The sequence below is a fragment of the Balaenoptera musculus genome, chromosome 19, assembly GCF_009873245.2.
Source record: "Balaenoptera musculus isolate JJ_BM4_2016_0621 chromosome 19, mBalMus1.pri.v3, whole genome shotgun sequence".
NCBI classification, from domain to species: domain Eukaryota; kingdom Metazoa; phylum Chordata; class Mammalia; order Artiodactyla; family Balaenopteridae; genus Balaenoptera; species Balaenoptera musculus.
The window spans coordinates 47,282,208-47,307,880 of NC_045803.1; the positions used below are offsets into that span (position 1 = coordinate 47,282,208).

At 53.1% G+C, this 25,673-nt stretch overlaps 1 protein-coding gene across 4 annotated transcripts; it reads right to left on the bottom strand.

Annotated features, from left to right (window-relative positions):
• Positions 1-118: 118 nt before the first annotated feature.
• Positions 119-18,762, bottom strand: FCSK (fucose kinase). Of its 4 annotated transcripts, none has more exons than XM_036833854.1 (25): positions 18,483-18,762; positions 17,495-17,660; positions 14,677-14,777; positions 14,174-14,325; positions 12,658-12,708; positions 11,577-11,702; positions 11,175-11,247; positions 10,674-10,771; positions 10,196-10,276; positions 9,590-9,709; positions 9,240-9,411; positions 8,712-8,824; positions 7,957-8,058; positions 7,665-7,835; positions 7,118-7,182; positions 6,042-6,412; positions 5,157-5,367; positions 4,816-4,982; positions 4,497-4,718; positions 4,115-4,180; positions 3,754-3,873; positions 1,968-2,155; positions 1,782-1,881; positions 1,056-1,279; positions 119-881 (listed from the first exon to the last, which is right to left on the bottom strand). In XM_036833854.1, exons 3-25 carry the CDS (start codon positions 14,756-14,758, stop codon positions 795-797), a joined length of 3,162 nt encoding a protein of 1,053 aa, XP_036689749.1. In that variant the 5' UTR covers positions 14,759-14,777; positions 17,495-17,660; positions 18,483-18,762; the 3' UTR covers positions 119-794. The 4 variants fall into 4 exon arrangements, with proteins under 4 accessions (XP_036689749.1, XP_036689747.1, XP_036689750.1 ...); XM_036833852.1 differs by having other exon boundaries at positions 4,037-4,180; XM_036833855.1 differs by lacking the exon at positions 7,118-7,182 and having other exon boundaries at positions 4,037-4,180; positions 6,042-6,159.
• Positions 18,763-25,673: the final 6,911 nt, after the last annotated feature.

Here is a 25,673-nt window from a genome sequence, read left to right on the forward strand (position 1 = left end):
CCCATCTCTTGGGCCCTCAGCACCAGACGTTGGATCATCCCAGGGGTAGTTTCCCACAGTGCCGGGGGAAGTGGAAATTCCCCCAGCAGGAACAAAAAAGATCTTTATGAGGACAACCTTGAAGAGCAGAGTGAGTTTATTCCAAGAAGACTGCAGTCCTGAGAACTCACGGCCCACAGGCACATGGCAGAGTTGCTGGTTAAGGCCACGATCAGCAGTGACTTGCTGCAGGACTGCACTGGCTCTCCGCCACAGACACGAGTGTGGACCCTCATCCCTGTTCCCACTCCCCCATTAAGTCAGCTTGGGAGTGAGTGTGGAACAGCAAGTCTCTACTCAGGCAAAAGCCTGACCTCTAAGGAAGGCCACAGGAAATGCCTCAAAGGGCCTCTTCAGGGTCGGCCTTACCAAGGGACCCCAGCCATCTGCCAAGTCTAGTTGTCATCCCCTTCTTCCAGGCCCTCATGGAGAGTGAGAAGGCCAAGGCCCAAGCTGGGCCATCAGATTTGTAAAGGTCACAGGGGACACTGAACTTAGGACCTTCCTATGTCCAGACACCAAGCCTAGGCCACTGTCAACCAGGAGGTCACAGTCCTGTTCCCAAGCACCGTCTGTGCTTCACCAACTTTTAGAAAGGGCTGGGCCTGAGCTCAGGTTGGCTTCCTTTGGAAGCAGATTCACGAAGTGGGTGGAGAGTAGAAGACTGAGTACTCCCAAGGGGGAAGGAAGGGAGGGCCTGCTATAGCTCCAGGCTTTCTCCTCTTGCAGAGGGACAAGCCTCATGAGAAGGGGCCTCAGGCTGAGGTCTCAGTCCCCAGCAGCTGCAGGCTCAGGCCCTGAGTGTCCACTTCTACCAGGTGGATGCTGTAGTTACCGAGGCCCTAGGAGCAAAGGACAGAGGTGCTTAGAGGGTTCTGGGTGGGTTTTAGGCTTTTGGGAGGCTGGACTGTGGCTGCAGGGCCAAGGGGGCTTACAGCTGTAGCCGCTGGTTAGCTGGGGGGCCACAGGGAGGGCTCCTGTCCCACGCCAGATACCATACCCCGACCACACCATACCTCAGTCTTGGCCAGCACAGCCTCCAGAGCTTCCTTTTGCCGTGGCTCCTTGGTCAATAGATAGAGAAAGCCCCCGCCACCTGCCCCTGCCAGGCTCTGGCCATGCACGTGGGGGGCCAGGACAGCCATCATACGCCGCACAGCCAAGGGCTCACAGCCTGGGGCCATGAGCTTCTTCTGCTCCCAGTATGATGTCAGGCACTGGCCCAGCAGAGGCAGGCTCCCTGGGGTGGGGGCAGAGAGGGGAGTTGTGTGCCTGAGCCAGGATATTCACTCAGTGCCCATCTGTAGACTGGATGGGGTGCCAAGAGGCACTGCTTAACCAGTGTCATAGTTAAGAACCTGGGTTCGGTACTGGCTGGAAACAGGAGTGACAAAGCCCACCTCACGGGGTTGTCTGAGGACTAACGAGCACAGAGCAGTTGGCGTGGTACCCGGCACGGTGTTCACTGAACTGTGTAGCCCTAATCAGCTCTGACTCCCCGGAACTCGGCTATGGAGCCAAGCCTCTTCCCCCATCCGCTTCCTGGTAGGGGGGGCTGGAGGCCTTCCCCAGGATGCAGGTGTTGTCCTGAGATGTGACTGCCACCTAAGTGTGGGACCCTGCAGAGGACAGAGGCTTCGTACCTAGGGACGGTGCCAAGTCTGCAAAGGCCCCCGGCCTCAGACCCACAGGCAACCGGCACTCACTGCTGGTGCCTGAGCTGCGGGGAAGAAGCGCCTCACCTCGGCGGAGGGCGTCAGCGCACTCCTCGGTGTGCCGCACCAGGTTGTGGGCATTCTGCACAACGGCAGGCAGCCGGGCATACCAGCTCCTCAGCACGTCCTACAGATGGCGCAGGAGGGGTGCGGTGAGGCTCAGCCTAGCTGAGCCGTCCCGCGTCCCTCCCTTCTTCTGGGGCCAGGGCTCACCTGCAGCAGGTTCCGGGCCAGGCGGGTCTTGCCAGTGTACACCAGGAGCAGGTGGTCATTGAGCTTCTGGACAAAGCCCACAGGCACAGTGATCTCTTCCACTTCCACCTTCAGTGGCAGCTGAGCCCGGGAGCGCCCCACCTTGATGCCAGGCATTAGGCCACCCACTTGGTCCTGCCAGCCACCTCCTGCGAGAGCCCGGGCCCCGTCACTGTTGGAGCCTATCTGGCCCAGCTTCCCTCTCCCAGTACAGGCTCCTGGCCTTGCATCCCTGGCAGGGACCAGCGTGGGAAGACAGCTTCCCCCCGCAATTTCAGCTGGGCCAGGTGAGCTGTGCAGCTTCTGTCCCCGCCCTGGGAGCAAGTTGAGCCCAGCAATGGAAGGGGCTTCATTCTGGAGCCAAGCTTAGAATGCACAAGGCCTGAGTTTTGTTGCAGACCTAATGTGTACTTGGAATTGGGGTAAACCACATCAAAGGATTAAGACCTTACGCTAACCTTTCCCCCTGAGGAGGGATGACATAGGACTTTCCCTACAGCCTAACAGTCCCTGCACCCTGGCTTGCCTGATAAAGGGTGTTGATGGTGGAAATAAGCTCCTCAGCATCTCTTATCAAACATAAAATAGCTTGTTCACATTTTGCTTTACTAATGAAAGGTATGGATCTCTTTTCTTCTTGCAGCTATATAAAAATGTCAAAACTTGAGATGATTCTGGGATAGGCCTTTGATATTTGGAGAAGGGCCTGCAAGGATTTCGAGTATAAAATGCAAATGGCAGGAGGCATCTGGAACTTTACAGCCAAAATGTGGTTAGTGTCAGGCCTGGAATGTCAAGAACTCCTTAATTGCACCCCTCTCCTTCAGAGCACGTAGCGTAGCTTGTAATTATACATTTACTGGAGTGGTTATTGATCCACGTTTGTCTCCAATAGACCGTAAGACTTCTGATGGCAGGGATGCTGTTTTTGCTCATTTTATCCCCAGGGCCCAATACAGAGCGGGTGTTCGATAAATAGTTGTCATTCGACCAAATGAGAGAGATGAACAGTGTACCTCAAAAGAAAACTAAAAAAGCTTCCCCATCTGCCCCTTTTGCTAATGACTACCTATTATGGGATGTGAGTCATTACAATGAAAGGAGGGAGCTAGGCTACAAAGTGGCCAGAGAAGATACCATAATCAGGCATCTATACATCTTTGTGGCAGTTTCCCTCCCACAGTCATGCTGAAGATGAGGCCTGGCATCCTGAGGTGACCAGAGCACCCTAGAGCCAGACAAACCTCTGGCTGCTCTCCATTGTGCATGGATGCTAAGGGGCCACAGTGATGAGTAGGAGAAGCGTGGTGCTAGTGACATTCCGTATGATCACAGCCAGGCACTGGGTACCCCATCATGCGGTGGGGGAAGCGAGGCACAAGTGGCCCTCGCCCAAGGGAGAGGCACGGTGCTGAAGAACAGGCTGAAGGTCCTGTCCCCTAATCCAAACCCAGCCCTGCCCTGAGGGACAGCCCTGGGTAGGAACAGAGACATGAGGAATACCTAACACACATGAAAGGTGCAGCACAGACTCTAACGCTTAGTAGGTGCTCCTACATCAAGCCCTTTGAGGTAGAAATATTTCATTTTGAAAAGCACCAGAGAGAGAGTGTCAGAGTGGTGAGAGGGAAGCTCTAACCCTTGTAAGGAGCAGCACAGTTCCGTGGCTGTCTGCATGTCCAGGGAAGCCCCTGGGGGCCCTGAAAAAGTTCCCAGGACCTCCCTTCTGCCCTGGGGCAGTCCGTACCTGTGGTAAGCAGCTGCTCCAGATGCAGCACCGCGTGGATCAGGGCCTCCGTGCCCACTGCCCGGCCTGCGGCCCGCTGCAGGGCGGCCAGGGCAGCCCCCGCCAGGATGCTGCTGGCGCCTGCAGGGCACGGAGGAGAGCACCAGCCATGACACGGCTCTGCCCAGCCCAATCCTGCCCCGCCCCCTCCCTCTCCACTGGGCAGAGGCTGGGGAGAGGATTGGAGGCAAAGCTGAAAGGGGGAATGGAGTTGGTGAGCAGCAGGGAGACAGGGCCTGCTCACCAAGGCCAGAGCCATGGGGCAGCTCAGACCAGGTATGCAGCTCAAAGCCGCCCCCAAAGGCACACAGCAGCTGCTCACTCAGCGAGAGCTTGGAGTGGACGCTCACGATCCCCGCACAGATGAAGGCCGCCTTCAACAGCGCCCCTGTGGAGTGAGCAGCATCCGGCAAGGAGTTTGGTCTTCAGGGGTGGAAACAGAAACCCCACCCATCTCAGCCTGGCCTGGGGCTCGGCGCAGACCCCATCCCCAAGCCACAAAAGTTCCTCTGGGCTCCATAACACCAGCAAATGTGCCAGCTCTACCTCCTGTGCCTGGGCAGGGTAACATGAAGGCTCCTCCACCAGACTGGCTCACCCTCAGGCCAGGCACCCATGGCCTGCAGGGTCTCTCGGGTTCTGCCCCCATCCCCCAGCTGGCTAGCTGTGCCATCCCCACCTGCACAAATCACAGGTGCCCTGACCTGGGGCATGGGGCTGGCAGTAATCCTGCAGGTCATCCAGGCTCCCGCATACTATCTTCGTGGCCATCTTGTCCTGCCGAGGTCCCACCGCCAGCCACAGCTCGGGCTCTGGGATGCGGCGAGCCCTGGCCCCAATGGGCCGGCGGCCATTCAATCGCACAGCCAGGCCCAGCACTGCCCCACCAAGCTCATAGGCAAGGGGTGGCGTGTCACTCCAGCCCCCTGTGGCAATTGAACGAGACCAAGCTGGTCACAGGGGCTGCCAGCTCAGTTCCGGGGTGGCTCCCCTCACCCCTACCCCCCCCCCCCAGGGGCTCACCAGAGAAGTCCACTCGAGCCGGGCACTCAGCCACCACCCACTGCCCGGGTGCTGGCAGCTCTACCGGCACCGAGGAGACAAAGTGCTGGGCTGACATCACAGCCTGGCGGATCAGGATCTGCCCAGCCCCCTCGTAGTGGCGGGCAGCTCGTACTAGTAAGGCTGGTCTGCCAGGAGGGAAGGGAGAGATGGTGGCATGGAGCCCCAAGCTGGGGGCGGGCTGCTTGGGTTTGGGGACCGACTGCCCTAGGTGACCTGAGGACACTCCGCCTCTCTCTGGGTTTCCACCTCCAAGGACGGCAGGAGGCTTCTCCAAGGGTTTTGACATCATTAGCACCCACCTGCTCAGCCACTTGTCCCGCTCCTCGGCGAGCGCCTCCACGCCCCGCGCCAGGTCTCCACACTCCAGGTACGAGAAGGGCCGCACCCACTCAGGGTTGGCAGCTGGCCCACTCCGTAAGCCTCCTTGGCCCTCTGCCATGCAACCCAGGACATCCGCCACACAGGCCAGTGCCCGGGCTGCCACGCCAGGGTCTCCCCCACCAGCTGCCACTGAGGGACCAGGAGTCAGGGGCAGCTGGGGAGGAGGCCCGCCCTCAATGCCCCCTGCCCTCAGGCACCCCAGACTCCTCACACCTCTTCACTTTTGCCCAAGATGTATCCTTGCCTGGGAATGCTCCCCTCTTCTGCCTGGCAAAGTTCTCATCCCACCAGCCCCAGCCCAGATATGCCTCTGCAGCCCCCACCCAGGATGCCCTTAATGAGTAAGAGCTCAGGCTTGGGGGGCAAACCACCTGGGTTCAGTCTCAGCCCACCACCAACCAGCTGTGTGGCCATGAGTGAATAACTGAAATGGAGAATGAGGCAGTCCCTGTGAGGCTAAGGCTGAGTCCCCAGCCAGAATGCCTGGGTCCCACGCAGGGCGGGCCACATCCCCCTGGGGCTGTGCTGGAGCTCTTCACCCACATCCAGCCCCCCGCACAGAACGTGCAGGCTTTGCCGATGCTCACAGGACCCAGAGCCTCACCCCCAGGCCTCCGCCGCTCACCAAACTCCCCACTAACAGGGATGGACTTCCCAGAAACCTAAAAGTTAAGTCCATTTGCATCTTTCCCCTGCTTTAAAGTCTCAAGACTCCCTAGTACCCTCAGGTTGACGACCTAGAGGGCAGACAGGGCAGGTGATGCTGGGTCTGGCTTCCCAGCATAGGTGCCCAGCACACTCACCCTGGTCCAGGGTGGCCATCAGGGGCCCAGGACAGCCCTCGTGCACAGCAGCCCGGATCAGCGGGCGCAGGCTGAGGTCCTGCCGGGCCTCCAGCACGTGCCGCGCCTTATGCAGGGCCTGGCGGAAGAACAGGTGCCGGCGGGAGGCCAGTGTGGCAGCCCGGTCCAGGCGCGGCTGCAGCTGCTCCCAGGACAGACGCCAGGAGGCTCGCCAAGCCCGCAGGGCCTTGCCCCCATCCTCCTGGGGGTCCAGCATCCACAGCATGTCCTGGGGCCCCAGGGCCCTCGAGGGGTGGAGCACGGGAAAGAGACGGGCACTGAGAAGGCAGCGCTCAACGGGGGGCATGTCTGGGTCCCACAGGTCCCAGTCCCTGATGTGGGGAGAAGACACATGAGCAGGAGGGAAGCAAGTGCTCCTGCCTGGTCACCAAGCCCTGACCACCTGTCAGCTGGGGGTTGGCTCATTCATGAGGACAGGACGAACTCCAGAGGCAGCACAAGCAGGCAATTCAGGGAGGGAGGCCCAGCTGCCCTGCCTCCTTTCCCAGGCCATTGAACAAAATCCCAAAGCCTGAGCACGGCCAGGAATTTGGAGTTGCCCAGGGAGAAGATGCTAGGGCAAATCAGGCTGCTCAAAACTACCCCAGGGGACTTCCCTGGTGGCGCAGTGGTTAGGAATCCGCCTGCCAGTACAGGGCACACAGGTTTGAGCCCTGGTCCAGGAAGATCCCACATGCCGTGGAGCAACTAAGCCCGCGAGCCACAACTACTGAGCCTGCGTGCTGCAACTACTGAAGCCCGCACACCTAGAGCCCGTGCTCTGCAACAAGAGAAGCCACTGCAATGAGAAGCCCATGCAACGCAACGGAGAGTAGCACCTGCTTGCCGCAACTAGAGAAAGCCCGCCCGCAGCAATGAAGACCCAACGCAGCCAAATATAAATGAAATAAATTAAAAAAAAAAAATACCCCAGACCGCAGGGATGGTGGGGGTGGGGCAGGAGCAGGATGAGCCTCCAAGCAGCTACCACCCTGGCTGCCGAGGCCCACAGAGGCCCGTGGGGCCACCAACCCTACCGAATGCCTGTCTTCTGGAAGAACTGACTCCAAGACATGTTGAGATACGTTCCTGTCCCCTGTCTCTGGGGGAAGAGAAGGAAGCAGTCAGGGCTGCAGGGGCCACAGGAAGGGGTTAAGGGCAATAAGGCCAGGATCTGCTCAAGAGGGGACAGGAAAAGAGACAGGGGCACTTAGGCAAGCAAGTTCTGAAACAGCGTCAAGTCCTGGAGCTTCCACATTCCAGCCCGGGTGCCTGGAACCTGGAGCAGAATCCTGTCTGTAGGCCTGACCCTCCATAACTGGCTCTGCAGCCCAAGGCGGGTCACCTCCCTCTCTGAACCTCAGTCTCCGGCCTGAAAAATGGGGATAAGAATCCCCACCCAGCCTGCGTCAGAGCAGCTGAGGAGGGAGGTAAAGGCCTGTTGAGACTCTACTGGCTACACTCTCCTCACTGCCTATCTCTCAGGTGAGCGCTCAGAGAGCCCTGCAATGAAGCTGGGCTAGGACCCCTGGTGCTCCCCAAAGCCTAAAGAATGGGGGCGAGGGGAGGTAGGTGAGCACCTACTTCCCAGCTGTCCAGACGGCCAACGAGGGTGAAGGCCCGGCTGCGGGCGCCGTGCAGCTGCACATGGTGTCCCTGCAGGACGAGGTCGTGCAGCTCCAAGCCGTGCAGTGCCTCGGACTGGGCCACGTCCAGGCCACTCACGAAGCAGCCGGTGCCGATGTGAATGGGGCCCTGGCAGGGGAGCGGGCAGGCGTCCTGCGTGGGCAGGGGAACCCCAAGCACGCCCACAAAACACACAGGACCCTGGCTCCCGTACCCTTGCCCTCCCTCTGCCTGCCCTCTCAGGCCTCACCCGCAGGTGGCAGTGCTGCAGGACACTCCCAGGACCCAGCTGGACGGGGCCCTCCAGCAGGCAGCTGACCACAGAGCTCCCGGCCCCCAGAAGTTGCCGCTCCTGTGAAGCCAGGGAGAAAGCTGTGAGGGCCCAGGGCGGGTGCTGCCCCAATTCTCCTCCACAGCCAGGGCCAGAATTCCTGCTGCTCCCCGCGCCTGTCGGCCAGCCAGATCCCTCTCGATACCTCCCTGGCCCCAGCCTCAGGCTGACTCCCATCCCATCTTGATTTCTGCTGCTCCCCCAGGGGCACGCTCTCCCTGCCTTCTCCTCCAAAGCAAATCTGCACCCAGTAGTGGAAGTCCCACCAGATGACAGCTCCCCCAGAAAACCTCTCCCACCTGTCCAGCTATCCCTACCCCTGCCACCCTGAGGGCCACCTCTGAACTCTACCTGCCCCATCACCATGAATTTGCCTGAATCCCCAAGCAGACCCTTCAGAAAGGGTGGGGGGGGAATCTTCTCTAGCTGCTCGCTCAGACTTGGATGTAGAATCCTGACTTGGCCACTTACTGGCTCTGTGGTCTTAAGCAAGTAACTTAACCTCTCTGAGCCTCCAGTGACTCACGTGCAAAATGGGGATAATAACACCTACACGCGTAGATAATCTGTCCCAAGCATGAGCTATTCGCTCCCCTCCCTGCAGCCCCCATTCCCACCTGTCTCCAGGTACCCCGTAGGCCCCTCTGCTGGCCTTACCTCCAGGCAGGTCTTACCTCCACCTGGGAGTGCACGACCTGGGCCCCAGGAGCCCCCGGGAATGTGAGACTGTGCAGGAACTCACTGGCTGAGTTGGTCATGTAGTTGTAGCTGCCGTCAGGGACATATGCTGTAAAGATACAAGTACTGACCCCAACACCCTGCATGTTGCAGCTCTGACACCAGGCTGGGCCTCCCACCAGAAGACACATCTTCATCAGGGCCTGGGAGGGCAAGCATGGAAATGAGCCTGCTGTGCCAATGGGGAAGCTGAGATCCAGAGAGGCTCAGCAACCTGCCCAAAGTCACACAGCTAGAAAGTAGAAAGACCAGGACTGGAGCCCAGGAAAGAGACAAAGGAAGAAGAGGAGAGTTACCTCAGCAGGGGGCTTTGAACTGGGAGAGGGTAATCGTCCAGTCCATGCACTCACTAGGCCTGCCTGGTCCAGGAGCCTGGGGGCCAGGCAGGTGGGGTGGGAGCCCCATTCTGGGGGCCTTCACTCCCATGGCCTCCCTACCCCGGAGAGCCAAGAGGCAGTACCCACCCACTGTGAGGGGCTGATCGCGAAGCTCCCTCCACAGCTCAGCCCGGGCTCCATGCAGATAACCCGCGATGTCCACATCACCTTGCCCCATCTCTGGGGGCCGCCCCACCAGGAAGTCCTCCCTTCTCACGTTCCGGGCCATGCAGAGCAGGATGTCAAAAAATAGAGACAGCTGGGACAAGGGTGGGAAGCACTGCTATTAGTGGGTACCTAGGCTGAGCTGGGGCGGTTCCATCTCACGAGACGCTGACATAGAGAGGGGAAAGGACTGGCCTGAGGTCACACAGCCAGGTGCCAGTGTCAGTGCCTCTTGCCCAGGCCAGGACCTGCCAGTCCCCACTCCCAGTCACCTGGACAGGCCGGGCTCCGGAGTCCAAGCCCATGTAGGTGCAGGCGTCCAGAGGCTGGCTCACATGGGTGGCCAGGAGGTGCTCAGCAGTTTCCACAGAGAAGAAGACAAGCCCAGAAACCTGGAGGGGCCCCCACAAGGGTCAGGTGGGAGACCCTGGGGCCAGCCTTGTGCCTGAGCTGGGGAGGGCATGTGCAGATGGGCCAAGCAAGGCTGACTGCCACACCGGACAGGATCATTCATCTTCTGGGCCACTCCAGCACCCAGACGCCAGGCTTAATGGAGGCAGCTCCACCAAGGGCCCCTCAGCAGGCAACTTCTAGGACCCCCTCAATTTTCAGGTCTCCTCCCAATCCCAGTTCTCCACCTTCCCTATAGTCTAGTCCCAGGCTCTTATCCACCACTCGTACCTTTGTCCTTCATTCTAGAAGGATCCCCTGAGTCTGGTTCCAGCCTTTCTCATTTGGGACAAGACCCTGAATTCCAAGGCTACCCCCTCCTCAGATTTTGGCTTCACCCGCTCCCCTGAATACCAGTTCCAGATCTTCCTCAGATTCTGGTTCTAGCCTTCCCCAGAAGGAGTGGGGCTCTGCCCTGGCAGCCATACCAGTGGCACCCGCCCGTCAGGCCTGGCACATCGTTGTATCTCTGCCTCGGTGCCTTGGTAATAAATGTCCAAAACGAAGCCCTACATGGGAGCAGAAAACAGAGTTAGGGAAGGGAGCAAGAGAGGATTACAAAAGAGGGCACGCAAGGGTGTTCTCCAGATGTAAACCTAGGACGCAAGTCTGACAGGCCCCAGCATACTCCTGGGGATACAAGTGCCTGAGACCTCCCCCACCCTGACAGCAGAGGGCAGGCTTCAAATCTCTCCACAGCCCCAAGCCTGGGCACAGAGCCTGGCACAGGATCAGGGGCAATTCATGTTTGGCAAAAGACTAAGCACAAGAGCTGCTGCCATGGGGGGAAACTCCTCCAGATCCAGACCATGCCAGAAAGTCCAGGACGAGGCTGCCCAGAGCACAGGACCAGGAGGCCATCCCAGGATGGCTCAGCTGCCCACGCTGCTGCCCCAGGGGCACTACCTGGGAGTCAGTGAGGTAAACACCATGGTTCCGGGCATAGGCCGTGCTCCCCGGAAGGGCGATCGCTCTGGCTCCCCGGAAGCCGTCCCAGCTGATCCCTGCAGGTGGGGGAGTCAGGAGGCTCTCCAGGGACCCCGGCCCAAGGAATGGGGGTGTCCCTTCCAGGAAGAGGGCAGGGGCTTCCAGGCGCCTCTAAAGAAAATACGGTTTCCAAAGCCAAACGGACATTCCCCTGGGAGAATGACAACACCTCACCCCCAAAGTGTGGCCACAGAGCCCTTTGGGACAAAGCGGGCAGGGCTGGGTATCTCCACTCTACGGACAGGCAGACAGGCCCAGCAGGGGAAGCCCTGCCTCCTGGTCTAAGCTCCATCCTTCAAACCTTAGAGCTTCCCTCGTGAACAGGGCAGCCGGCCAGGCCCAGAGACGGGGTGGGTGAGGAGAGGCAGAGCCACGCTGGCTGTGGCTAGGGAGGGCAGTCCCAAGCCTTCTCAGGCTCACCTGGGTTTGGAGGAACAGACAGCAGCATGTCGGTGCTGCAAACCCACACGCCTGGCGGGGAGCCTGGGCCCAGCTGTGGGGAGAGAGGACGAAGCTGATGGCCGGGCCCAGCCCTTCCTCTGCTCCCACCCAGCACAGCCTCAGCCTGTTCCAGGGGGACTCGGGCTGCTGAGGTAACAGGGGCCTCCCTATATCCATGGTGCCGATGCCAGCCCTCCCGCCTGCTTCCTGAGGCCGCACCTCCCCCCAGTGTGGCCAACACTAACATCCTGAAGCTCTAACTAACTCCAGGCACCCAAAGCCATTGTTCCTGGCATCCCCCGTCTGAGCCAGCACAGACTATGGCTGGTGGCTCAGCAGGAGAGCGGCAGGACAAGGCCCCATGGCAGCTGCCTGTCTCACCCGATGGCTCATGATGTCCAGCAAGCAGTCCAAGTTGCAGACCACGGCCTCCACAGGGGCCTGGGGGTTCTCCACAGGGAGGCAGGTGAAGGCCCGGCCACAGTCATCGAAGGGGAAGTCTCGGCCCTGGGGCGGGAGCAGGGACAGGCAGAAGAGCTTGAGGCAGAGAGCCTGGGCAGAAAGCCATCAAGCCAGAGGACTTTTACAAAGTGTGTTCTCATGTGATTTTTTAAATTACATGATTATGGTAAAAAATGAGCAAATGCAGATACACAGAAAGAAAAACAACCCCTCAGGGATAATAACCATTGCCCTCATTTTGAGGTTACGCCCTTTTGTATACCTCACATGCAGACTTTTTTTTTTTTTTTTTTTTTTACAAAAATGAAAAAGACGGAGACAACAGAACTTCACACACACACAAGAGTACAAGTCAAACTGGAGAAAGACTGGGAACCATATCAATGTCAATATCCTGGCTGTAATTATACTATAGTTTTGGAAAATATGACCATTGGCGAGATCTGGGCAAAGTTTACAGAGGCTTCCCTCTGGAATATTTCTTAAATGTGGATCTACAATGATCTCAATCAAACTTCCAATTAAAAAGGCTGAGATCATTCTGTACAAACTTGTGCAGCTGGCCTTTTTCACTGAACAATGAAAATATATTCACCGATGCTCACAGTGAGCCAGGCCAGGCCCCAATTTAAGCATTTGATGGGTCATCTCAGCACATCCACATGAAGTAGGAACTGCTGCCATCCTCATGTTACTGATGAGGAAACTGAGGCCTCGAAACAGTCAAGTGACTTGCCCCAGGTCACAGAGCTGGTCAATGCACAGGTCAGTGCAGAGAGTTAAATGGACCTTTTAATCATTGTCTAATATTCCACCAGGAGGATATGCTGTTTATACTTAACCGGTTCCCTATTTTGGACACCTGGATTAATTCTGTTTCTGATTCTTCAGGATTTGCACAATGCACACCTGCACACAAAGGTAGAAGACCCCTAAAGTCCCATCCAACCCCGAGGATTGACCATCCTTCTGCAGGGCCTCTGCCCAGCATTCTACTGACCATGTGCAGGATGAGGATCCAGGCCGAGTGCAGAACATCCGATGTGACCACCTATCAAAAGTGGAAGAGCACTGTTCACAGAGGTCTGGGCAGATGGCACCCGAGGATGGCACCCTCTTGTGCAGGGAGAGACCCCCAGCACAAGTCCACACAAGAACCAAAGGAGGGACTTCCCTGGTGGCACAGTGGTTAAGAATCTGCCTGCCGGGCTTCCCTGGTGGCGCAGTGGTTGAGAATCTGCCTGCTAATGCAGGGGACACGGGTTCGAGCCCTGGTCTGGGAAGATCCCACATGCCGCGGAGCAACTGGGCCCGTGAGCCACAATTACTGAGCCTGCGCGTCTGGAGCCTGTGCTCCGCAGCGAGAGAGGCCGCGACAGTGAGAGGCCCGCGCACCGCGATGAAGAGTGGCCCCCGCTTGCCGCAACTGGAGAAAGCCCTCGCACAGAAACGAAGACCCAGCACAGCCATAAATAAAATAAATAAATAAATTAAAAAAAAAAAAAAAAAAAAAGAATCTGCCTGCCAATGAAGGGGGACACGGGTTCGATCCCTGGTCTGGGAAGATCCCACATGCCGCAGAGCAACTAAGCCCGTGCGCCACAACTACTGGGCCCGCGCTCTAGAGCCCGCGAGCCACAACTACTGAGCCCGTGCGTCACAACAAGCCCATGCACCTAGAGCCCGTGCTCTGCAACAAGAGAAGCCACCGCAATGAGAAGCACGCGCAGCCCAACGAAGAGTAGCCCCCGCCTGCTGCAACTAGAGAAAGGCCGCGCGCAGCTACGAAGACCCAACGCAGCCAAAAATAAATAAATAAAATAAATTAAAAAAAAAAAAAAAAAGGAACCAAAGGAACAACCAGCAAGGTCAAGACCAATGGCCACAGGCAGGCACAAGGCAGCCCTGGCCACTCCTGGATAAGGAAGCACAGCAGCCTTCCAGTTGGGCCACTCCCCTGTCCCCTGTTTTTAGGGAAGGCTGCAGGCAAGAACGTGGGGCTGGCTGGCGGGTGACTCACAGTAAGTCAGCTTCATGGCAACCACACAGTGGTCCCCTCCCTTGCGGGTGCCACCCCCACTGCCAGAGCGTGTCCATGCCTGTGACCACCCTCACTGCCTGTGCCAGGGTGCCATGCAGGCAAGGTGACCTTGTGAAGTGGCTGGGTGTGTGTGGGACGTGGGCCCACGCTCTACGCACTGGGGGCCACTGCACCTCAGTTCCAGCAAACCATTGCTATGTGGGAAGGAGAGTCCAGGGTAGCAAGATGAGATTTCTCAAGGGAAGCCAGAAAGCCTAACTCCGACATACTGGCTCTGACTTTCTAAAACCACTACAAAGGCTGCCCCTGCCTTCTGCCCTCAGCTGGATGAGTCTGCTCAATCTACAGATGCAAAAACTGATGCCAAACCTGAACTGGGCAGGAGAATGGAGCCCGAAGAGCTGGGGACCTCGGAAAGGCTCTGTTTGAAGCCCCCGTCCCTGCTGTGCCCAGGGGGCGCTTGAGGAGCACTCACGGTGAAGCCTGCACGGGCACTCAGGTGCTCAGCAGCCACCAGCAGGGCGTTGAGGGTGGCTCCTCCGCTGCCCACATGAACCTCAGGGTCTTCCACGGCCAATAGCATCGTGCTGGTGGGGATCTGCTCTCGCTTCTGCCGTATCTCCAGCTCTGTGGTCAGAACATGACTGGGACCTGCGCCCCAGCCTCTCCACCCTGGTCCCAAGCACCTCAAGCAAACCTCCTGACAGCCATTATTTAACCTTCTTTGACTTAGCAGCTTTTCATCTAGTAGCTCATTAGATCTTTTCCCAACTCAGTGAGGTAAGTACAATTACTCCCATTGCACAGATGAGAAAACCGAGCCTCAGTGAAGTGACCTATGTCTGAGGTCACGTGGCTAGGAAGAAGCAGAATCTGGGTTTGAACCCGGGTCTGCCCGGCTCCTGGGGCTGTAGGCGTATGTGGCAAAGAAAGGGGAGAGGGTTCCACATTAGGGGCAGAGTGGAGAGGGTCAACTACCTCTCTGGAAGACCTCGACGCTGTCCTTGTACTGGCATGTCAGGATGATGACCGTCCAATCAACCCCCTTCGGCTGCTCCATTCTGGCCAAAGTTGAGGGGCTTCCAGGGCAGAGATACGGGTATATGTGAATTTTTTAAAATTATCATACCCTAAAATTGATTTTTTTGGTTGTAAGTAGATTTATGAATTTTAATACATGTATAGATTCTTGTGGTTACTACCACCATCTGCATCTAAAAAAGCTCCCACATGCTAACCCTTTACAGTCACACCCTCCTCCATCCCTCACCCCTGACAACCAGCCATCTGTTCTCCAAAGCTATAGTTGGAATGTAATCTTTTGAGATTGGCTTCTTTCACTCAACATAATGCCTCTGAGATTCATCCAAGTTGGCTATGCATATCCATAGTTCTTTCTCTTTTTTTGCCAAGCAGTATTCCGTCGCATAGACATCGCACAGTCTGTTTCTCCACCCACCCACTAAAGGACATCTGGGCGGCTTCCAGGTTTTGGTAATCATGAATAGAGCTGCTATAAACATTCATGCAGATTTAGCGTGAACATAAGACTTCGTCTCTCCAGGCGGACACCTAGGTGTGGGATTGCTGGGTCATGTGATGAGTCTATCTTTGACTTCATCAATCTGGGTGCATGACATTTCCTCAGGAGAGGAAGTAAGGGGAGTGGGGTGGGGTTGACAGGGGGTCCCACCTTAAAACAAGGGGCTGCCCTTTCGGTACCGCAGGCCCCTCATCATCCAATCATTGGCACTGAGCTGCAGGGAGGGAGGCTCTAACTTCTAGGCTCCTGAGGCTGAGGGCAATTCCCCGGAAAAGAGGGAAGCTCTGGGAGAGGGGCACCAGTTTGTTCAAGAGCAGCATGCCAACAGCACCCACTACAGGGCCCTCAGAGGGGAACTCCCCTCCCAGAGGCTCCAAGCCAGAAGGGGGCTGCAACCCCACCTGTCAGCCATCTTCCTCCAGGGCACTCTGAGCAAGTGAGGGGAAGGTGAAGCCAAAGCTGTGGCTTCACCCACTCCAATCCCCCCAACACTCCTTTCCTACCAGATAAGAAGCCAGTCTGACTGCAGAGGCCCTGGCCTCCCCAGGACCTCTGTGGACGAGTCCCTCGGCGTGCGCTGGCGTCTACCTCTGGCAGGGTCCCAGCTGCTGTCCCACACAGCAGCCCACCCCCACCTCTCCCCTCCAGCCCCCAAAGCTCAGTGTGGGGAGGGCCGGTGGAGTGAGCTGCATGCCACCCCAGAGGTGCGCTGACCACACGTCCATCTGCAGTCAACCCTCACCCCAGCCGGAGCCAACAGGAAACCTGAACCTCAGTAATGGTTTCTTCTTATGCCAGACTCTGCTGCCACCAAGCCTATGGTTAAGGCTGACAGACACTGCCACTTAGCAACACCCACACTCCCACGAGCTTTCAGGGAAAGCTTCCACCACTAACAAAAATTGCTCTGTTCCCTGTTCAGCTCAGGAGGGAAATCCAGAGGGGAAACCTGAGCCAGAGATCTTGGCCAGGCATCTGAGGTCAAAGGCATTCCCCAGGTTACCCATCTGGCCTTCCCAGTAAAGGGGGTGGCTGGGGATTCCAGATGGGCCACCAACTCCCTGTGTGATCTTCGGCACCCCTAACCCTCTCTGGCCTCCTGTGGTAGGGAGTGTAACGGATAGATGCCCCCATCTTGTTCACACGGAGGCCATGCTTCCCACCAACCAATGACATGAAGACAGACCCACTCCTACAAGATGGGGATCCTCTGACAGGCACCCTTGGCTCCAGAACTCCCCATCAACCCAACAGAAACTGTCTTAGAACTGCACTGCAGTCTGAGAGCCTTCTACCCATACCTCCCTTCTTCCTTCCGGTGCTGTTACAGGAAGCAGAACTGAAAACTGACAGCTCTCCCTGCTTCCTCCAGCTCCCTCCCCTTCTTCCCTCCCCCAATAAATCTCTTGCAAGTCTAATCCCATCTTGTTCTCTACTTCTCTTGAGGACCTAAACCAACATGGGAGTATATCATCTTCCTCTTGGGACTGCCAAAGGAAAGATTACTGTAAGAACCTCTAAATTAATGTCTGGGAAGTACTTTCTTTATACTTAAAGATGAAGAAACTGAGGCACAGAGAGATTAAGTGACTTGACCAAGGTCACACAGCTAGCAAGTGGTAGAGCCAAATTTGAACCCAGACACCTTTTTTCCAGAGTCCATTCTCTTAACCCCTACACTGAACCTACTTTGTAGGATGGAAAAAAGAACCAACGTACTAAATATATGTGAAGTGCCCAATACAAGGTGACGATGAAATGGGGATGGCATTAATGATAACAGCCACTAGAAGTTAAGACCCATAGTTAAGACACTATGATTTTTCATCTTCACAACACCACTGCCAGGTAAGTATTCTGTCCACTTTACAAATGCTAGTTGATGCTGCATCCATGACTGGGACCTGGGTCTCTCAGGTGATGGTAACAATGATGTTTGATCCCAAGCAAAGGTGTTAAAAGAGAGCAAGGAAGAAATGCCCCAAGGAGAGTCCAAAGGTCTGAGGCCAGTCTTGGTCTTGGCATAGTGACTGAGAGTCATGAGCAGATGACAGGTCACAGGCAGAGGAGGGAGGACGGCATAATCTGGACTGTACTCTACTAGAAACTGGAGCAGAGGAATAGTCCTGGGCTGGGAATCAACCCCCCAGAGGCTGTCCCCATCTCTCCCTCTTCCTGTGTGATCTTGAGCAGGTTACTTAACCTCTCTGAGCCTCAGTTCCCCAATTGAAAACTGGGGCCAAAGATACCAACCTCCTAGGATGGTTGCATTAAATAAAACATAAAAATATGTGGCACACAGCAGGAGCTCAATGAATGGTAGTTCTCTCCAGTGAGGAAAAGCAACAGAAGAATTCGACTTGACCCTGAAGCAAGTTGAAGTGAAGGCTCTGATATATTCTCTGGGTCAAAGATGCTCCTGTAGAAGAAAAAAATCAGGGAAGGCCTGGGAAAATCAACCAAGGCTAAGTGGCATGCCTTGCCCGATCAGACTAAAGGGTATTATGAGAACAGAAAAGGTGGAACAGTACTGGTAGCATAGGGAGAGTCTTTTTCAGGCACCACGCCAAAGACACGTTGAAGTATCAGCTCATGTGACCCACTCAACAGCCCTATGAATTGAATTTTACCACACCCACGTAATTTGTAAGGAAATTGTAGTGTAAAGAGATGAAATAGCCTGCCCAAGGACATATACAGCTTTTACAGGCAGGTCAGGTGTATCCAACTCCAAGATTCCTGTTCTTACCCACCCTGTAGAAACAAGACATCTCTCCTGGAGTCTTTGCCCTCTGTCATACCTGACATTTGTACAGAAATCTTAGATAATACAGGCCTCTATCCAATATTCTGCACACTTCCAACAGAAATTTATCTACTGAGGCCAAGTTGAAATAGTTCTTAATGTCCTCAGCCACACGCTGCCTAAAATTAGGATAGGGAAGGGGAGCCAGGGACAGAATAAAATAGTAAGGCCTCTTCATATTTGCTTTTTGAAGAGAAGTGGGGCAGGGATTTTGCATTTTAAAGGGAAAAAGCAGCCCCACGGAGGAATGTGATTTGTCTTCTGGGAAGCGAAAAAAGGCAGAAGGAAGGTGATTGGGAGTAAAATTACATTGCAAATTACACAAACGTCATATAATTGAGATTTGTGGATAATGACGAGCCCCGATGGGGTAAACGGAGGCAGGAAAAGCGACCTCAAAGGAAAAATCACCAGCGCCAGCATCCAGAGGCCCACCTGCCTGTGGTCCCTGTCCCGGGCGTCCCCAGGTCCCGGAGCTCCTGTAGAAAGACCCAGACCAACGGGTAGAAGGACCCGCAAACGCCCCTTGGAGCAAGTGGGCGCCCGGGGGCGGCTGCAGAGTTCCCCGACGCTCTTCCCTATCAGGAACCAGACAGCCAGTGGCCCGGCTCAGTCTTGCGGGTCCAAGAGTGTGGGCGGGAGGCGGAAAAACGGCGCGGGACACTGGGTGTGCGGTGCCGGTATCCGCGCGGTCTGACATACGTGCCTCCGCCGGTTCTCGGCACAGCGGGATCTTTAACGCGGGGCTGTGCGTGCCTTCGCGGCGCGCCCTGGGAAATGTAGTTTCAGCCCTCCGCCCGCCCTGGCTTGTCCTCCTCAAAAGCCCAGCTCGGAGCTATCGCCTGGGCCAGCGGAGATGGTCAGGGCAGCGCTTTCCTAAAGGGCAGTGATTCTTCCCCTCGAGAAGGGAGGCGAGGGGAGAAGGCGGCTCCGCTGGGCAGCAAAACTACAACTCCCAGAGGAACCAGTGGGTTGTAAAGACAAATCTCGTTTTCTGAGACTCGTGGTTCCAGGTTTGTGTTTTGTTCATTTGTTTAACCCCCTGGCCGGGGGCGTGGTGCCGCCGCGTTTCCCCGAAGAGACAGAAATCAAACCGGGAGGAAAAACCCCACAGGTGTCGTTCGAGCGTAAGCGACTACCGTTGGATTGGCAATTGGCCATGCTTTCGCGGGTTCATTACGTGGGTCCTTCCGGTAGAAACTTTTCAACTCTGTAGTGGGAAAAAGATCTGTGGCTTTTTTGGAAAAGTGATGAATGGCTGCCTTGTTCGTAATAGCGGAAAACTGGAAACACTCTCTCTCTCTCTCCAGGGTACTGGGAAAATAAACTAGGCACATCCATGCAATGGAATACTCTGCAGCAGTTAGAAATAATGAGCTAGATCTACATGTACAATAGGGAAAAGTGTTCAAGACACTTTGTTAAAGAACATTATGTATGGGAATCTACTCGTGTCAAAAATAATGTATGCGGACATATAGTACATGTGGATAGGAACCGGACCGGAGGGAGCACACTCTGAGGTGGAGACTGCCAGGGATGGGGATAGACAGGGAGAACGTGAGCTTTATTTGTATTGTTTGAATTTTTCTTATGAGAATATACTTTCCAAATCTAGTGTCCTTAATAGGGAGCCTGCGAGGCCCAAGTGGTCAGTCTCAGAGAAGATGAGGGATTCTGCTCTAACTCTGTGTAACCTTGACCAGTCACTTGGCTATTCTGCCTCTTTGTCTTTATCTGTAAAATGGGGTAATAATAGTGTCAAATGCCTAAGATTCTTATGAGGATGAGATAAATAAATTCTTGACTCCATAGTAAATGCTTCAAAAATATTAACCATTATTATGCTGATTGTTGTTATTCCCATGCGGACTCCTTAAAGCTGGATCAATGGTTTGTTCACTATTGTATCCTCAGTCACTAGAACGTGCCTAGGACATTGTAGGTGGTTAAAGCAATTTGGGTTTGTATTGTTTGTTTTTTTTGTTTTTTGGGTTTTTTTGGCCGCACCACATGGCTTGCCGGATCTTAGTTCCCCAGACAGGGATCAACCCCGGTCCTCGGGTCCTCGGCAGTGAAAGCATGGAGTCCTAACCACTCGCCCGCCAGGGAATTCCCAACAATTTGTTGAATGAAGGAATGAATAAAGAGCAGTCCCCTGCTCAGCTCCTGCTACCCTGCCTCCTCCCCCAAATCTCTCTCCTTCTCTCAGTCTTCTCCCACTAGAGTCATCCCCCCTCTTCACTTGGCCCAGGTCTCATCCTCCTTCCCCCACTTCAGCACCTGCTCTCTTCTACTGTGAACCCAGCAGGCCTCCAGGGAAGAGATGAGCTGCCTCCCACTGCTGCTGTTCTCAGCAACGCAGATCCCAGCTCTGCAGTGGAGTGGAAGGCAGGGATGCCTGCAGCTGCAGCGTGGCGGAGGTTCAAGGAAAACAGCTCCGAGGAGCTCAGAGGCCAAGGGCTTCACCCCACCTCCTAGGGCGGGCATGCTGGCCCGGTAGGGAGTGGCTCCAAGGCCACTAGCAAAGATACTCACAGAAGGCTTTTTAATAAGATAAAGCCCTCAGCAGCAGACACAAAAACATGTAGCTCTCCACCCCACGGTCTGGGGTAGACAGAGCCATGAAAAAACATTCTGATGCTATAACGTAGGGTAGATTCTAGTGGTTAAATACAGGGTTTGGAATCAGACAAATCCTCCCCAGTTGTCATCACTTTCAGACAATGTGAGCAAGCCACTCAAATTCTTTGAGCTCAGCTTTCTTCCTCAGTAAGAATACAATAGTATTTGCCTAACCAGGTTGGGAGGATTCAATGAGCCAATGCATATAAAGGGTCTGGCACAGAGTAGGCATCCAACTTCCTTATTAAACAATCATTCTGCCAAAATGTAAGGGTGCTCATTCTGCCAAAATGTAAGGGTGCAAGTCTGGAAGGCTTCTTGGAGGAGGTACAATCTGCAGGACCCTGCATGAGATATGAGGCTGCTGGTAGCAGGAAATCCCTCTGGGAGCCAGGACTACCCACAGGGATATCTTAGGTTGAGTTCCCTAGATGCCTTAGGTTGAGTTCTCAGAGCCTGAGAAAGGGATTCTTGTGCAAATGATCTCTTAGGGCAGTGAGGGAGGCAGGATAGGGCAGGGGAAGAAGCCAAGCAAAGATGTCAGTTCAGCTAAGTCTAGCCTCAGTCTGATCCTCTGGGGAGCTCTGGAGCATAAAATACATCACAGGTTTACCCCTCTTAGAAGCAAGGGAGCTGGACTTTTTACCCCACATCAGTCATTCATGGGCTGTGGGCGGGCCAAGGGGAGGTAGGGAAAGGAGGGCATCTCCAGGCAAAGCAGCTCACAGGGACTGATACCAATTCTTCAGAGAAGGGTGAATCTATGAGACATTAGCAGCCAGCACTCACAACAGCAGGGGAATGGGTGCACCATCCCTGTAAAGGTATATAACCAAGAGTATTTACTGCCAGGGGACTGGCAAAGAGATGGGAACTGGATGAAGAAAATGGGGAGAGGATATTAATTTTTCCTACTGGGTCTTCCAAGGAGAAATTGAAGCAGCTGATATGTTTTTGTTTGTTTGCTTTTATTTTTTGCTGTACCACACAGCTTGCAGGATCTTAGTTCCCCAACCAGGGATCTAACCCGTGCCCCCTGCAGTGGAAGTGCAGAGTCCTAACAACTGGACCACCAGGGAAGTCCCTGGTATGGTTTTAAATAATCAAAACCCAGACCTGATAGGATAACCAAATAGTTAACCCTTTCTGGAGAGCTAATAAGTGTACTTTATCATTAAGTGGCCCATCTTCCCCAATGCCTGATTTGCCTTTGCCAAATATCTTATGCAGTATTTTTCAAAAAGTGCTGCTATAGGATGTTAACAAGTGTTGCTGCAGAGGAGGTACAGATCCATTAAACAAAGGTAGACAGGTTTATTTTCTTCCCACAACTTTTAAACCAATATACTGGATAAACAAAGACAATGGAATATTATTCATCCATAAAAAGAATGAAATACTAATACATACTGCAACATGGATGAGTTTTGAAAACACTATGCAAAATGAAAGAACTCAAACACAAATAACTACATACTGTATGATTCCATTTATATGAAATGTCTGGAATAGTTAAATCCATAGAGACAGAAAACAGATTAATGGTTGCCAGGGACTGGTGGGAAGAATGGGGGGTGATTGCTTAATGGGTACAGAGTTTTCTCTTGGGATGATGAAAATGTTTTGGAACTAGATAGAGGTACTGGTTACAAAACATTGTGAATGTACTAAATACACTGATTTGTATGCTTTAAAATGGTTAATTTTATGTTATGTGAATTTCACCTCAATTTAAAAAAACAACCACGACAAGCTCAGTGTGCTTGTTGCTAATGGGGTGTCACTGTTCCCAGGCCTTCTCAGTGGACAGAGCTAAGGAAAAAAATACCTATATGTATGGGGAACCTCTAGGCTAACCTATAAAGCATTTCACAAACAGGTTAGGGAATCCTTTTTTTTCTTTCTTTCTTTTTAATTTATTTATTTATGGCTGTGTTGGGTCTTCGTTTCTGTGCGAGGGCTTTCTCTAGTTGCGGCGAGCGGGAGCCACTCTTCATCGCGGTGCGCGGGCCTCTCACTATCGCAGCCTCTCTTGTTGCGGAGCACAGGCTCCAGACGCGCAGGCTCAGTAGTTGTGGCTCACGGGCCCTGTTGCTCCGCGGCATGTGGGATCTTCCCAGACCAGGGCTCGAACCCGTGTCCCCTGCATTGGCAGGCAGACTCTCAACCACTGCGCCACCAGGGAAGCCCCAGGGAATCCTTTTTTGAGAGCATCTCACAGGACCTATAATGTAGAAGGCTGACCCAGCGCATGGAACATTGGTGGAAAGTGGGTCCCTTAAAATGAGTCCCTGGGGACACTAAGGATGGGGCACAAATGGAAGGACAAACTCCTGTTTTTGTTTGTTTGGGGTTTTTGTTTGTTTTGGGGGGATGACTTTTGGTTTTGGCCACGCGGGGCATGCGGGATCTTAGCTCCCCAACCAGGGAACGAACCCGAGCCCCCTGCAGTGGAAGCGCGGAATCTTAACCACTGGACCACCAGGGAAGTCCTATGACTCCCGTTTTAATCAGCACTCTTCTTCTGCCTTTTTGTATAACTTTTGAGAAACTGTTTCTCTGAGCTGGGACTTACTTTATACACCAGACCAATGGTCTCCATTGATATAATTGAAAGGACAGTAAAAAAAGTTTAACACTTTTAATGTCTGTCAGAGTGCTTTACTAGGTTTCAAGCTCCAAGAAGATAGGGTCTAAGTCTTCCTTATCAGTCATTTTCACAGTGCCGGCCGGTGTGCTTTCCACATAAGGAATAGATAGTACACATTCTATGGAAGACCTTGGACCAACCACTTTACCTCCCTGAGCTATCTGCCAATTTAGTTCTGCCAGAGGCTAAGAAATAATTAATTTAATCAACATTTCTGGAAGGTCTGTGTGGACCTACAAAAGCCGGTCTTCTGGTCTTCTGCTCTCCAATAGTCTGTTATCTAGTGAAGTAATGATAACAAAAGACACCGTCAGTTGAAGCTTCCTCAGTTGCATTCATTTAATCTTTAATCTGGATCATCAACATTTAGATCATTTTAAATCTTTGCTCTTACAATGCTATGACAGATATCCATCTCTATATGTAACTAAGAACATGTGCAGATAGGATATCTTCCTAGAACTTACTAGGTCAAATTGTGTGTACATGTGCAATTTGAAGATGTTACCAAGTCTCTTCTCATAGAGGTTGTATGGATTTCCAGCCCCGTTGGCAGTGGCTGGAGAATCCTTGTTCTCCACACTCTTGCCAAGATAGCTATCAAGCTTTTTGATCTTTGCCAATCTGATAGGTGAAAAATGATATCTCAGTGTGGTTTTAATTTGCATTTCTTTTATTAAGAGTGAAGCTCTGAGAAAATAAATGTTGGTTAGAATGTGGAGAAATTGGAACACTTGTGTACTGTTGGTGGGAATGTAAAATGGTACAGCCGCTGTGGAAAACATTATGGTGGTTCCTCAAAAAATTAAAGACCGAATTATCATATGATCCAGGAATTTCACTTTTGGAATATATCCAAAAGAATTGAAAACAGGAACTCAAAGAGATATTTGTAAACCCATGTTCATAGCATCATTGTTCACAATAGCCGAAAGATGGAAGCAACCCAAGTGTCCGTCAATGGACGAATGGATAAAATGTGGTATATACATACAATAGAATATTATTCAGCCTAAAAAAAAGAAGGAAATCCTGACGCATGCCACAACATGGATGAACACTGAGAACATTATGCTAAGTGAAATAAGCCAGATACAAAAGGACAAATATTGTCTTCATACTTACATGCCTTGATAGTCAAATTCGTAGAGACAGAAACTAGACTGCTGGTTGTCAGAGGCTGGGAGGAGAGGAAAATGTGGTTAGTTATCCTTTAATGGGTACATAGTTTCAGTTTGGGAAAACCAAAAAGTTCTGAAGATAAATGGTAGTGTTTGTTGTACAACAATGTGAATGTACTTAATGTCACGGAACTGTACACTTAAAAATGGTTAAGATGGTAAGTTTTATGTGTATTTTAGCACAATTTTTTAAAAAAGAGTGAAGCAGACTTCCCTGGTGGTCCAGTGGTCAAGACTATGCACTTCCACTGTAGGGGGCACAGGTACCAGGGAACTAAGGTCTCGCATGCCACGAGGTGTGGCCAAAAGCAACAACAACAACAACAACAAAACATAAAGAGTGAAGCTTTGCATCTTTTCATGTCACAGCCATTTGTGTTTGCTTCTCTGTGACCTGTCCGTTTATATTCTTTTCACATTTCCTGTTGTTCCTTGGTCATCTTCTTACTGATTTACAGAGCACTTTGTACTAGCCTTTTACCCTGATATAAATTGCAAAATTTTCTTCCATTTTCCTATTGACTTGGTTTTTGTTGTGTTTTTTTTTTTTTTTAATAAACTTATTTATTTATTTATTTTTGGCTGTGTTGGGTCTTCGTTGCTGCACGCAGGCTTCCTCTAGTTGTGGTGAGCAGGGGCTACTCTTCGTTGCCGTGTGTGGGCTTCTCATTGCGAGGCTTCTCTTGTTGCGGAGCATGGGCTCTAGGCACACGGGCCTCAGTAGCTGTGGCTCACGGGCTGTAGTTGTGGCGCATGGCTTAGTTGCTCTGCGGCATGTGGGATCTTCCTGGACAAGGGCTCGAACCCATGTCCCCTGAATTGGCAAGCAGATTCTTAACCACTGCACCACCAGGGAAGCCCTTGTTGTGGTTTTGGTTTTTAGCTAGGTATGAGGTAGAGATCTGACTGAACTTTTAAAAACCGTTTTATAAATTATAAATTAGGAGTTTGGGATTAACATATACACACTACTGTATATAAAATAGGTAAACAACAAGGACCTACTATGTAACACAGGGAACTATACTCAATATCTTGTAATAACCTATAATGGAAAAGAATCTGAAAAAGAATACATATATATCCATAACGGAATCACTTTGCTGTACACTTGAAACTAACACAACACAGAACTGTGTACCTTGCTCTGGGTCACACAAGCCATTAGGG